This window comes from Peromyscus leucopus, chromosome 20 (genome assembly GCF_004664715.2).
Source record: "Peromyscus leucopus breed LL Stock chromosome 20, UCI_PerLeu_2.1, whole genome shotgun sequence".
In the NCBI taxonomy this organism is placed as follows: Eukaryota; Metazoa; Chordata; class Mammalia; order Rodentia; family Cricetidae; genus Peromyscus; species Peromyscus leucopus.
Genome location: NC_051080.1, coordinates 6,292,170 through 6,305,828, shown reverse-complemented (window position 1 = coordinate 6,305,828; position 13,659 = coordinate 6,292,170). Strand labels below are relative to the sequence as shown.

Sequence of the window (13,659 nt, the reverse complement as noted above, 5' to 3'; positions counted from 1 at the left end):
ACCCAACAGAGCCAGCACATGGATCACAGATTGCCACAGAACCACCACATAGGCATATCCAGCCCTGGGCAAACACAGACACCCACCACACACCCAATGCATACACACATATCACATGGAGACTCATACTAAACAGATGCTATCCTGAATTTATTTTGCCTCTGGGAACAAGTCCAGAACCAAAGGAGCTATGCTCTGCGGATGAAAACATCCCTCCTGCCTCTGCCACCCCCACCCCTTGCCCCAGGCGGCTGGCTCTCTGTCCACCACCCCTTGAATGACTGACTGCAGGAGGCCGGGGAGAGAAAGATCCGGAGGAGAGGAGGCAGAAGTTGAAGTCAGTGTTTTCAATCTGCTTGGAGCCCTCCCCCAAATCCAGCCTACTTCTCTTCCCTTGGCTGCCAGGAGATACTGTGGGGCCTCTACTCAGGCCCCCCCCCCCCCCAGTCAGTGCTTGGTCAGACCACTTGTCTGGATTTCCAGGCCCTGGTCCTACAGAGCCAAAAAGGATTAGGGAGTAGCTAGACCCTGGGACTCCCAGTACGTGGGCCACTAAGGAAAGGGCTGTCTGGAGCACCTTCCTGCAGCCCTAAGACCTAAGGCCCCCACGGAACGTTACCACAGAAACAGGGAAAATATTCTAAGGGACACAATACCCGGTGGCGGGGTCACCTGCTGACCATGCTTCCTGCTGGGTTCCCCACCCCCATCTCAGGGCACTCAGAGCCTTCTCCAGCCTTAGCCTGGGCCTCCTAGCCAGGGCTCTCCTTCCTGCCTCCCCTGGACTAGGGAAACGGCCTCCAGCAAAAGCTCTGCCCTTCTGTGGTTCCAAACAACACGAGGGATGGCCCAGTGGGCCCCCAACTCCTAGTCTCTACTCCCCCCAACACAGGAAATCAAGGCTTCCTGCCCCAGAGGAAGTGCCCCATCTAGTGAACAAATCCAACATATACAAATGTGTAGTCCTGGAGCTGGCGCCGCCAGGGGGGCATGCCCTCAAGCCTTGCAATACCCCACACTCCTCTGGGGGCTCCAGACCACATCTGACTACGGAAGAGTTTGGGCAAGAATGGGCCCTGGCAGAGGCAGAAGGTCTGGGTGGTGCCATCACCCTGGCTGGGTGACCCTGGGGCTTGCTTCAGCTCATCTTTCTCTCAGGCCTCTGCCAGCTTCGAACTACCAGCTCCCAAAGGAAGGCCAGGAGGATAGAAAGCAGGGAAGAGATGACAGGCATCACAGGTTTTCATCTCCCCAGTCCTGGGAAGTGTGCCTACAGCTACAAAAGGGTCCTCATTCCCCATCCCATCACAACGGAGCCACCAGGCCCTAGAGGTGACAGCCATTATTCCCAAGGCAAGGACATAATACTCCCCACATAATGTCTCCCTGCTCCCTGCTGAACACTGACTGCATATTTGGGGTTAGTCTCTCTGGTTCCAAGCTCTGGAAAGGGGACTTAGGATCCCCCGCAGCTTGATGTTAATTGTGGGGAGAGTGAGCTTAAGTGGGGTGACCAGCTTAGGTGCAAAACCTTTTCCGCCTCAAAATCTCAGCTTATGCCCCCGATACGCAGAGACATACCCATCCAAGGGGCCGGACTGAGTGACAGAGAGTTCAGGTGCACAGTTCCCAACCTTTCCAAAGCACAGCTCCGAGCTTGGGAGGGACATCAGAGGGCCAGGTCCAGCCCCACTCCCAGCGGGTCCAGGACTTGGTCCAACCTCACTTATCTGGGTACCACACCGTGGAACTGCTCTGTGCCTCAGTTTCCCTCAGGAGTGACTGTAAGGAAGAGAATGACTTAGTTTTTTGAGCGGAGATGCCAAGGAAATGAGGGAGCAAGGAGGTGAAAAGGGATGATTAGCAGCGGCTGGAGAAGAGGCTGGGAAGGCGGGAGAGGGTTGGCATCAAGGGGAGGCATGTCTGGCAGCCTACTGGAGTCTCTTGGGAAGAAACGGGGCACCTAAGTACAAGCTAGAGGGGAGAAACCAAGCAGAGTCATGGTCTCCAGTGGTTGGGCAAGGAATTTGAGCAAAGTCCCATAAGTCTACGTAAAAGTCTGGGGCACTCGCTCCTGATTCCAGATGTCGCGCTCCCATCAGGGCCACCGAGGGCCAATGTCCTATTATCACCCTGAAAATTGGCAGGCAGAGCTGGGCCTCAAGCAGATGCTGAGTTGGGATGTGGGAAGGGATAGTTAAGCAGCAGCAGGCCAGCCAACGCCAGATGCAGAGGCTTTGGGGAATACTGGACAGTCAGCAAGGACAGACAGTTAAGGGCCCCAAACTGGCAGCCAGTGGGAAGGAAGTGGGGCACATGCAGTGACCTGTAGAACCCAGGTTTTCTTCCAACTTACTGGCCGAGAACTTGTGGTAGTGGTGAAAAGACAGCTCAGCTGCCAGATTTGCCCCGGTTCTCAGCACTAACAGACCCGGGGGCCACACATTCAGCTTCCCACCTCCCTACCGCTCAGTACACAGCCTGCAGCCCTCACTTGCCTACACCTTTCAGGGCACTACCCTCATAGCTCACTCAGTTGGGCACAGGTGTCTCTTCACTCCGATGGGTGATCAAGGCTAAGGGTTGATGCTCAGAGAAATCTCCCAGCCTAATACCCCTCCAGGGGTCGTTTTCCCGGGCCACTGGATCTAAGGAGGGCCCTTGCCCAGCTACGCGAGATGGGGACGCTGAGGGCCAGCCCCACAAATCCGGCCGCAGTTCAGTGGGTCCTACCATTTGCCCTCCCGCTTCCAAGCCTTCCGCCACGGAGCACCGCCTCCTCCCCGGGCCTCGGCGGCCGTCCGTGCCTCCCGGATTCCCGGGAGGAGGAGGGTAAAGGGACGCCCGGCCCATGCACAGGCGGCCCCGGGGCCTCCCACAGTCTCCCCGGGGCCTGTCGCTGCCCCGGAGCAGGCGGATGTGGGCACCCCCGCAGGAGGCCGGAGTTCTCTGGCCCCGGAACCAGCCCCGGGCCCCCGAGCGGGCCAAAGCACCGCCGAGCGGGCGCGGTCGAGCGCGCACGGAGGACCCGGCCAGCCGGACCAGCCGGAGACCCAGCCGCAGCCGCTGCTGCTGCCGGAGCCGGGGCGGGCGGGCGCAGGGTGCCGCGCGCAGGGCGGGGCGGGCGGGGCGGGGGCGGCCGCCCGGTACTCACCCGCGCCGGGGCTGTGCATCCAGGGGCCGGGGCCCTCAGAGCCGGGGGCTCATGGCGGGCGGGGGGCCGGGGCGCCGCCGGCCTCACATCCCCCCGGTCGCCGGAGGCTGCAGAGCGACTGTGAGACGGCGAGAGGAAGGGAGGGGGCCGGGAGGGGAGGGCCCTGGCAGCCTGGCCGGCCGGGTAGGATGACAATGGAAGGAAATGCTTTATCTGAGTCTGAGAGCGGGCCAAGGGGGAGGGGAGGGAGGGAGGGGGGCCGGCGCTCGCGGCCCTGGGACACACCACCCCGGCAGGCTTTGCTCAGCCGCACACAGGCTGGCGGCAGACACCGATCGCCGTGGGGCGCGGCACACCGCCCCGGGAGGCAGCGCCGAACCCGGAACGCGGGACGCTGCCGGACCCGCGCGCGGCCGCCGCCGAGCCCCAGCCGCCGCGCGGCGCTGCGCCCAGCGCACAATTCCCGGAAACCCAGATACCTGAGTGCACGCACCCGTGCATACACAGCGTACACGAGCGTGCATCCATGTTTACACAGGCCGGGGTGGTTTACACTTCGGGGAAGGACTCCTGTGCACACATCTACACACATAGGAAGTTTAGGAGAAGAGAACTACACCATACGGAGGCACAGGACACGCTCAGGGTCCCAAGTAAGGAATCCCAGACGACACCCCCGTCCCCGTTCCACCCCTCACACACACACTCAAGCAGGACTCGCTTCAGGAAAGCTTCAGGATCTGATTTGAATCACTGCCCAGTCCAACCCCAGTGGCACCCCCCCCCCAATGCCTGCCGAGGGGAGCAGAAGGGTCCAGCCTGTTCCTATTAAAAGAAAAAAAGGGGGTGGGGGTGGTGCAGTATTTGAAAGTTTTCTTTTTTCAAAGACATTTCTCAAGGGATTTCCTTCCATCCTCTCCTCTTCCTCTCTTCCATTCCACTCCCTCCACAATGACCCCCCCTTTGCACCCCCCCCCCGCCCGTCCCTATGAGTCAAACTTCAGCAATGTGCCCAGTGTCCCCCAGTGCATTACAGTGGATCACAGAAATGTTCCAGTCTGTGAGTCGGAATGCAGCCGCCTCCAGCCCTCCCTCAGCTAATAAACTCAGCTGAGGGCTGGCTTTGCACTACAGCCCTCCTTGCCTCTCCCCCAATCTCTTCTTAGCCGACGGAGGTCAGATTCAAGGGTCAGGGGCTGAGGACCTTCCCACTGCGCTGCCTGGCTTGGCTTATCAGTTCGTTGCCTCCAGCAATCTGTTGGGTCAGAAAAGTGGGGCCTGGGACGGGGAGAGGTCATCCACCAGGAACACTGGGCTCCCCTGCATCTGAGGTGCCCAGCCACTGAAAAAGCAGCTTCTTTCTGATCACATTCTACTCACTGAGTCCTAGGAACTCCGGGCATCTTTAGAAAGGGAAACGGAGACAGAGCTAGAGATGAGTTGAGTCTTTTGGCCATGCTGCTGAACAGCCTCAGTGACGGGTCAGCAGGTCTCCCTACCTGTCCACCTCTTGATGTTCAGCAGCTGACTTTAACCCCTCTCTACCCGTTCATGTGTACCACCAGCTCTTTAGGATCCATGGCCTCTTGCAGTGTGGTACCACACGCATCCCTGCCCAGTGCTTCTTGCTAGGTTCCTCGGCCGAATTGACTATGATCACATCCCTGTCTGCTAGCTGCTCCCCATTCCGTCCTCACACTTACCCACTTCCTAGCCTTGACCTGAGACACTCCCGACAGGGCAAATGCCCTCGGCCCCCTTTCTCCCGTGGTATTGACATCCCTTGACTTCACAGTACTACCTCCTTTGAAATGTTCCGTGATTCCCATAGCCGGGAGGATTTTCCTTTCCCTTGAAGGACTCCACCCCAGCACTATAGGTTTTTCTCTCCACACTGACCTTCACCCATCTAGTCTAGTCGCCTTCCCCACAAGCATTCGAGAAAAGATGCCAAGCTTGAGGGTACTACCTCAGTCGTGGCTGCGGTTTCTCCCAGTGCTTGGCACAGAATTCAAACTCGGTGCGTTCTTGGTTGAATGATGACAGATGTTCATGGCCTCCAAGGATCATCTTCCGGCTGGACATCTCTTTTACAGTCCAGTGATTGAGCCATATTGGCTCTGCAAGACACGCTTGCCCTTGTACTGAGCCCCCTTTCCAAACTTCCCTTAGAGGCCTGCAGCCCTTCAGAAAAACCACTGGTTAGAGCAGACCGCCATCCTCTCTCTCTACTTCCCTCCTCCTGTAACCATACATCGTCCCTACGCACCTGTCTCCCTTTCCTGGGGCTGTCACGGTGCTCAGGTTCTTCTTTGGTTTGTTTTTTATCTCCTTGTTGGCTGATTTCTGCAAATGCAGCATTCATGTATTTATTTGTGAATCTGCCTTTTCTTTTTATTCTAACCACTGACTTCTGAGTGCTTGGAGTCAAGATGGGTGGCTGCCTGTCTAGGTTCACAGTGCCTACCTAACCTGTGGCTTTTTCGGCACACCCCAGGACTCACTGCCCTCAAAGTGTAGGCAGAGAGGAAAACATCATGTACAACAAGTGTCTGGGATGCTGAACTGGGTCTCTCCTGCTGCTGCCAGATTTACCTAGGACTCCCAACAGCTCCCGCGCTACAGTGGATTCCCAAGCCAGTTTCTAACCCATGCTCCCTAGTGGCATATGTTAGCTTCCAGGAACCCCTAGAGATACAACAGAAAAAGGCCGGCTACCTCCTTCTTGCTGTGGTGGGTGGTTACCAGGGGAGGTTTCTAAAGAATTCGCGTCTCGACTTTTTTTTTTTTAGTGGCTGGAGAGACAGCCGTGGGTGCTGGGAAGCGTCTCGACTTCTTACAGCCTGCTCCGTTGGACACCTGGTATAAGAGACAGGCCCCATAGGATCCACCTCAGGTTCTTCAAAGCTCCCCTCGCTCTCTGGACAACACAAAGCCTTCAGGTACCCCTTTCTGTTTGCCCGAGACTTAGGGCCTACATGTCCTCCTCTTTGTCCCTTCCCTTTTCTTCTTGCCTTGGTAAGCTACCTTTTACCAAGTGTTTACCAAATATGAGCCCTATTCTAGCCTCTGGACAGATATCAGATCGTTTATTTTTTTTTAAGATTTGTTGATTTTATCTTACGCATATGAGTGTTTGTGGTCTGCATGTATGCACGCATGCTACATGTGTCCTGGGTGTCCACAGAGACCAGTAGAGGTTGCCTGCCCTCCTGGAGCCAGGTGGCTTTTTCAGATAACTGGAGTTAATCTACCAGCGGTTGTGAGCTGCCCTGTGGGTGCTGGGAACTGAACCCAAGTCCTCTGCAAGAACAGCAAGTGCCTTTAACCACTGAGCCACCTCTCCAGCCTCCAGATCCCTTATTCTTAATAATCTTTGTTATGCTCATGAACAAAATATGGCCCATAAATGTGAGGAAACCTGACAGAATTTGCTCAACAAGCTACAGGCCGTTTGCTCATTCAACAAATCCAGTTGGGAGCCGACTCAAGGCCAGGATTCCAGGTTGCAGAAAGGCTAAGAGTCTAAGTGTCAGGACACTAGGGACCACACCTGTCCCAGCCTTCCACACGTGCTGACTGCAGCTACAAGTCTTCCCCCAGCCTGCACTTCCTCTCACACATGCCTCACACAGCCAACCAGAGCGGGCTCATTCCCCAGGGCCCCCAGGGGACCTCAGGGGCCAGCACTGAGTGGAACTGGGATTGAGCCGAGGATCAAATGCCAGCTCTTTGTGGGCTTTCAGATTAACAGGGGAGGTTAAGTTCTCAACTCCAAATAAAGAGTTTCCTGGGACTAAAAATAAGAAATTGAAGGAACAGGCAGAGCAATTAAGAAAGACATTTGTGCCAACCTCAGGCCTCCACATGCTTCTTGCACATAGGTGTACTGGCACCTGTATACACATGCTCCTGCGTATATGTATCCGGGCCCCTGTATACACACGCACCCACACACATCCAAACACCAAGCACACGTACACACAAGTACCCAAAGTAAAAGAAAAAGGAATAAGGAGAGAGTTCACTAGTTCAAAGTGCTTAGTGTCCTTGCAGAGGACAGACTTTGGTTCCCAACTACCAGGTCAAGGGGCTCAGATACCTTCTTTTGGCCTCTGAGGGTAACTCTACACATATACACACATACATGAAAAGAAATCTCCAAGAGAAGAAAGAAAGGGCAGGAGCAGAGGAGGGGAAGGAAAGTAGTTTCGTCTTCACTGAGCACTTTCTGTGTTTCCTGCACTCTTTTCACGCACGGCTCACTAGTACACCATTGTTTAGTGAGCAGACCCGAGTTCAGAAGGAGGAAATGATTTTCCCGGCGTCACAGAGCCAGCAAACGGCTCGATCCTAGTGTGCCTGATTCAGAGCCATGCCATTTCTCCAGCAGGCCCGAACATGAGAGAAGCGTGCCAGGGTCTTCCACGCGGTGTAGCCTGGTTATTTGAGGTTTCTGTTGACCTCTGCGTATCACTCCAGATGACCCGTTTCCTGCCTCACTGAACCCAGACATATGGACTCATCTCTGTCCTCCACCTTTCTCTGTTACGTGGCACAGACAGGATCAACAGGCTGTGTGAGTATTCTGGGTAAAGTTGGCAGGTGTGGGTTTGGGGTGCAAGCAGGCAGGCGAACCCCACTCTAGGAGTTCAAGGTCCGAGACAAGAAGTGTTATGTGTTTTTAGGCTGGGGTTGAGTGGGTGGATTAGGAAGGCCCCACAGCCATGGTTACCAGTCCAGATAGCCCAGGCTCGGAGGACCCATGACTGGGGAATGGTTCAGGCTGAGAACTACTCCAGTCTCTTCCCTCATCCCCTTCACCTCCCTTCAGAGTCAACAAAGGTGATGTGGTTTCTCTTGTGGTCTGTTGCCCTAGACACCTGCAGTTCTGAACATACATGTGTGTCTGTGTGCTGGCAAGGTGGTGGGGGATACAGGGAGAAAGTACTGGGACAGGCTGGGGAGGGCCAGAAAGCCAGGGACAGAGTCTCTTCAAGCCGGCATGAAGATTAAAATGAATGCAAACATTGGCAGAAGCCACCCCTTGGTGACCCCAGCAAAGAGCTCAAGGAACTGGGCGGTGGTGGCACACACCTTTATTCCCAGCACTCAGGAGACAGAGGCAGGTGGACAGCTGTGAGTTCAAAGCCAGTCTGGTTTAAAAGTCGAGTTCCAGGACAGCCAGAGCTGCACAGTAAAACCTTGTCTTGAAAAACCAAATAAATAAATAAAAATAAAAAAAGAGTAAAAGGCAAGAACTGGGAGAGAAGCATTGTGGAATTAGGGCTTTAGGCTGAGATTAGGGAAACGTAAGTTCTGGGTGAGTTCAGCCATGAACTTGGGTGCTGCCTACATCTCAGTCCCCCCCGTCCCCGTTTCCCCCCCCCCCCGCTCTGTAAAACAGCAAAATCTTGGCTACCTACTTCACCCAACGCGTCAGAAATCACATGAATAATATATGCAAACATTCACACCACCATCTTGTAATGTGTGTCCTCCCTTGGGTGGCTTGAACAGTAGGCTTTAGATAAGTCTTTGTCACCATGGAGTATGGGTGGTTAGAATTGTTTACTGTAGTTCCTGGATAAACCACACACACACACACACACACACACACACACACACACACACACTGGAATGTGGAGACAAAGGACATTAAATATAAAAACAAAAACATCCCTGTCAAGATCACAATGTGTTGAGGAAACCAAACAAACACAGCATACTTGAAAAGCCCCCTTACAACGCCCAACTATTTGAAATCTCTTGGTCGTCATGCTCTTGGCTCAGCCACAGCCTCTTTGGCCTCAGTTTCCCCCTCAATCGCATGTGTGGGTCCCTTCGGATCATCGCTCCCCCCCCCCCCCCCCCCGTGTCTAAAGCCGGTTGCCCATTCTGTGATCCCAAGAGTAATAGACTGCGTGACAGAGAGGAGAGGCTCAAGGAGACCGGAGCTACAAGCAGCCTGGAGAGAGGAAGCCAGTCCTGAGCTGAGCTGGGCTGTGATGGAGCCCAGAAGTGTGAATCAGTGCAGGAGAGCAGGCAGGCGGGGAGAGGGGGGTGCTGTTGGAGGGGTGCTGGGGGGGTGACATTCCAGGTAGGGAGAATGGCATGTGCAAGGGCGAGGCTAGGAGGCTGAGGGGTGGCAAACAGATTAGCAAGGCTCAAGAATGAGGTTGGCAAGAGCCGGAGGGAGGAAGTCGGGAAGGGGCAGTCCCCGGGCTCAGCAGCTAAGCTGGGAAAGTGGGGGAGGAAGGTGGGTGGGGGAAGAGACTCTCTCAGCCCAGAAATTGGTGCCAAAGCGCATCTAGCCAAACTCCAGTCACCCCTGCCAAGAGGACCCACCCACCAGGGAAGGCCCTTCCCACCCCTCCCTGCTCTGCTCTCTCAGCCCCACCCCCACCCCTGAGGTGAGCCAGGACCCCTGAGGCCAGGGCCTCCTTCACCAAGGAGCAGATGAGGCCCCACCCCATCCTCGAGGCAATAATGCAGCAATAAAATAATAATCGTGGGTAAGAATAATGACAAAATAAATTATCTCCTACCCGCCCTCTGATAAAGCCAGTCCCAGAGCAGCAAAACCTCATAGTGTGACTATTGTGTTTACTAGGATCTGCTTCTTTGAGCAACAGGAGATTTATAAGGTCATCTAACCTACCAAGTCCCCTGGCTGGACATGACCTTAAAGTTGTGAAATACTCCTAGGCCCCCCCTTGTAATGCTCTGAAACCCTCAGGTCACTGTGAGGTGTGTTTAGTTTGGAGTTCCCGGATCTAATCCACGCCATTACTTGCAGACGAAGAAACTGAGGCACAGGGGGAGAGAGCTTGCCAGCAGTGACATGGTTAACAAGCGATAGGGCAGGCAGAGGTTCCCTGCTCTGCCTTCTAGGTCAGTACTTCTTCCACAGGCCAGCAGCCCGGCCCCAGCCACCAGTGCCAGCAGCGATTAAGGTCAGCGAGGCAGCCACTGGGCCGTTCTCTAATCATGAGAAGAAATTCATCTGAGTTGCAAAATGCCTTTCTGCATGCAGTTTGCAATTACTCGCTCCAGTGGCCCCTACAGGGACACTGTGGTCCACCCACTGGCCCGCTTGACATTGGCCTTGTCATATCTCCCAGTGTGACCCTCTGCTGCTAGTGGCTGTATTGGCTGGAGGAGGGGCCCGTCCTGTACAGTTCTCCTCTTTGGGGGCCATGGATTTCAAGGCCCAGAATGTCAGGAGAAAGGAGAGACGGTCTTGGCCCCGGTGTCCACTCTCTTTTCCCCCTAGAAGTGTCTTCTAAAATGAATTTGAGTTGTGTTTGTGTACGTCCGTGGAGAGGAGGCCGCAGGGACAGCGTGAAGTTAGAGTCAGGGCTAAGTGGGGTTGATGACCACCAAGCTAGGGTGAAAATAAGGGCGTCCATGCTAAGCTCTTAAGATGCCTCACCCAAGCAGACACTCCCTCACTCTCCCCTTCATCTGCTCACAGGAACACCCAGCGTGGCGTACTTCTCCAGGATACCACGGCAGGCTCTTCCACACAGAGGCAGGATAAGCTGCCATCTACATCTACCATGGAGGAAGCCATCATCACCTGAAGAGAGTACAGTACTGTCTAGGAAGAGAACCTGCAGCCCAACAAGGACAACATAGGCTGTAGAGAGAGCAGTGACTTGAGAGGCCCCAGAGTCCCCCTTTGGAAAGGGTTCCACCAGGTTATCAGGCCATCGTGGGCTGGATCAGGGAGGGGATTCTGTTTTCACCTGCCCCTCAGGCCTGGTTATTAGAGGGAGGGTTAACAGTGAATCTAGCAGTCTCTGCCCTGCCAGAGCTCTCTTGCTGGGTCCAGGGGTTCAGGGTAAGAGGGCTGGGAAGGCTGGGTATAGACAACTCCTCTTCCCTTCAAGAGCCCTGTAGTCAGGGCTCTAGAGCTTTCTAGAGTGTTTGAAGTCGTAGAGGAACAAAAAGGCATGGAGGTGTGGCACTGTGGCTAAGGGTAAAGATTTGGAGTCCTGGGCTACAGTTGGTCTCTTCCCCGGTATGTAAGGCATATCGTTTGACCTGGAGGAGACTTAGCTCCCTCTCTGCAGACCAGGGCCAGTGGTGCTGCCATATTAGGGCTGCTGGGAGGCTGTGAGATCAGGACATGCAGTGCTCAGCACAGAGCCTGACGCAGGCTGTGCTCTGTCGGGGCTGGAGCGGGGATGCCAGCACTGGGAAGAGCAGAAAGTCTCTCGTCTCCTCATCTCCCTCAGCCCGTGTTTCTCTGCAGATTCAGCCTCAGACGAGTCCTGACCTAATTTTTGCAAGTGAATCCAGTTGGGTCTGTAGGGTCTGGGCTCCTAACACCCTTCTGGGGGACAGGGAAGCCTAGCAAGGAAGGCAAAGGGAATTAAAAAAAAAATGGTACCACACTTCTGACGCTCCTGAGATACTCAGGGATTTTTCTTGGCCTTGAGAGGAGACTGGGCCAGACTCAGGGGACACCATATGAACTGCAGAAAGGGCCTGGCCTCTTCTCCAAAATGTGGCACTGCACATCTGGAGTGATCTGCGCATCTGGCTGCATCCCTGGGGCAATGGCCACAGCTGCTGACATTTGAGGGAGAGAGCCAGTTCCTCAGTGGGGCCTGGGGGGGCTATAAATAACCAGCTAAGAGGGCCAAGGGAACCAGGTTGACCTTTGGGGGGCAGGAGCTACAGGCAATGTCCCCCTCCCCCTTGGGTCCAGAGCCAGAGATTTAGCAAAACAGGAAGAGGCAGTGGCAGTTGCTGGGAAAGTAAGAGTGGCCTCCCCTTCCCCCACTTGCCTGGAGCCTTAGGATCCCAGCCAGGACCTGGGAAAGGTGGAGTCCGCTAGGCTGGAGGGAGGGGCAGGCAGGGCAGGCAGATGGGCCTAGTCCCTGCCCTCCTGTGGCTCAGCTGGGCACAGGAAAGGGGAGAGCTGACAGAGAAAGGCAGCCTGATGGGGTGTGCCCACGCTCCTGCCTGCCACCTCCTCCTCCTCCCTTTCTATTCCCCATCAGGGGATGAGAAGGTTGGGCGCGGGACACAAAATGTACCTAAGATGCAAGTAGTGTACTTGGAGGCTCAGGGTCAAGGTGAGCTCACCTCCGTCTCTCATCCTCCACCAGCCTGCAGGTAGGCTGAGACTAGAGAACTCCAGGCAGTCGGAAAGACACCTCCAGCCTTCTGCAGAGGAGGCTGAAGGGGGCCGGGACCTGGTTCAAGATGAATGGCGGAGAACTGACCTGTGAGCTGTGAGGAGATCGAAAGCTGGGCTGGTCCTGTGTCCTGAACACAGGACAGACTCCTGGAAGCTAAACTCCAACTCAGAAGCAAGCCAAACTTGAAGGAAGTTTCCAGCAAATGTGTTGCTCCGCTTTGCCTTGGGAAGGCTGGCCATGGAGAAGCTACAGACATCAAGTAGGTGCTTTGCCTGGCTCCCATCTCCAGGGAACTTGACACTCACATCCACTGGGTCATCACTGACTCCTCAGCCTATAGCCTGAGTGTTGTGGAATATTACTTAACGATTAACTACATAGAGATGCGTTACATTTGTTTATGGTGCATTTATTTAATTATGAAACAACGTGTTGCTGTTCCAACTTGCCTGCCTAAGGCACCTGATTGGTCTAATAAAAAGCTGAATGGCCAATAGCTAGGTAGGAGAGGGATAGGCGGGGCTGCCGGGCAGAAAGAATAAATAGGAGAAAAGAAGAAGATAAAGAAGAAGAAGGAGGAGGAGGAGGAGGAGAAGGAAAAGAAGAAGAAGAAGAAGAAGAAGAAGAAGAAGAAGAAGAAGAAGAAGAAGAAGAAGAAGAGGAAGAAGAAGAAGAAGAAGAAGAAGAAGAAGAAGAAGAAGAAGAAGAAGAAGAAGAAGAAGAAGAAGAAGAAGAAGAAGAAGAGAGACAGAGAGGGAGATGCCCAGGACCAGCAAGCCAGACAGACGTGGACGAAGCAGGAAAAGTAGGGCATACAGAAAGAAAAGGTAGATAAACTTAATTTAAGTTAAAAGAGCCAGCCAGAACTATGAGCCTAAGCTAGGCCAAGCATTCATAACTAATAAGAAGTCTCCGTGTCATGATTTGGGTGCTGTTTGGTGGCCCAAAAGAAAAAGCCTGGTACACCTGTGTTTCCCCTGCTTGGACAGTCTAGACCAGAACCATCCAGTAGAAACAGGGTAAGGGTAGCATGTGTAGCTCCACATACTCTAGTTGCCATACCACCAAAGTCAGGAATAGATGATTAAATAGTATATTTACTCAATATATTGAAAACATCATTTCATATATAATCAAAATGAAAATTATTGTCTTCTTTTTTCATACCAAGTCTTTGAAATCCAAGGTGTGTGTTACACTTACAGCATATCTCATTTCTGACTGGCCACTATGGCTGAAGGAAGCCAGCAAGGTCAGTGTCATGGGTGGATTTACTTTAGGAGAATGGCTGCTCATCTAGCTTTCAAGCATGTCTCTCTAGACCTGAAATCGGTCCTAATACATATGTAA

At 54.1% G+C, this 13,659-nt stretch overlaps 1 protein-coding gene and 1 long non-coding RNA gene across 3 annotated transcripts in view; one reads left to right on the top strand and one right to left on the bottom strand.

Moving 5' to 3' along the window:
• Nucleotides 1-3,335, bottom strand: part of Hdac7 (histone deacetylase 7) — a 38,971-nt gene extending 35,636 nt beyond the window's left edge. Inside the window, exon 1 of the mRNA XM_028891846.2 lies at nt 3,155-3,335. Within this exon, the coding sequence (XP_028747679.1) occupies nt 3,155-3,173 (19 nt within the window). The 5' untranslated portion in view covers nt 3,174-3,335. The remainder of the gene's footprint in view (nt 1-3,154) is intronic.
• Nucleotides 3,336-3,558: 223 nt separating this feature from the next.
• Nucleotides 3,559-12,828, top strand: LOC119086342. 2 transcript variants are annotated; one of them, XR_005089601.1, is made up of 4 exons: nt 3,559-3,807; nt 5,947-6,096; nt 7,548-7,733; nt 10,632-12,828. It is a non-coding gene; the product is annotated as an uncharacterized LOC119086342 (long non-coding RNA). The 2 variants fall into 2 exon arrangements; XR_005089600.1 differs by having other exon boundaries at nt 3,561-6,096.
• Nucleotides 12,829-13,659: the final 831 nt, after the last annotated feature.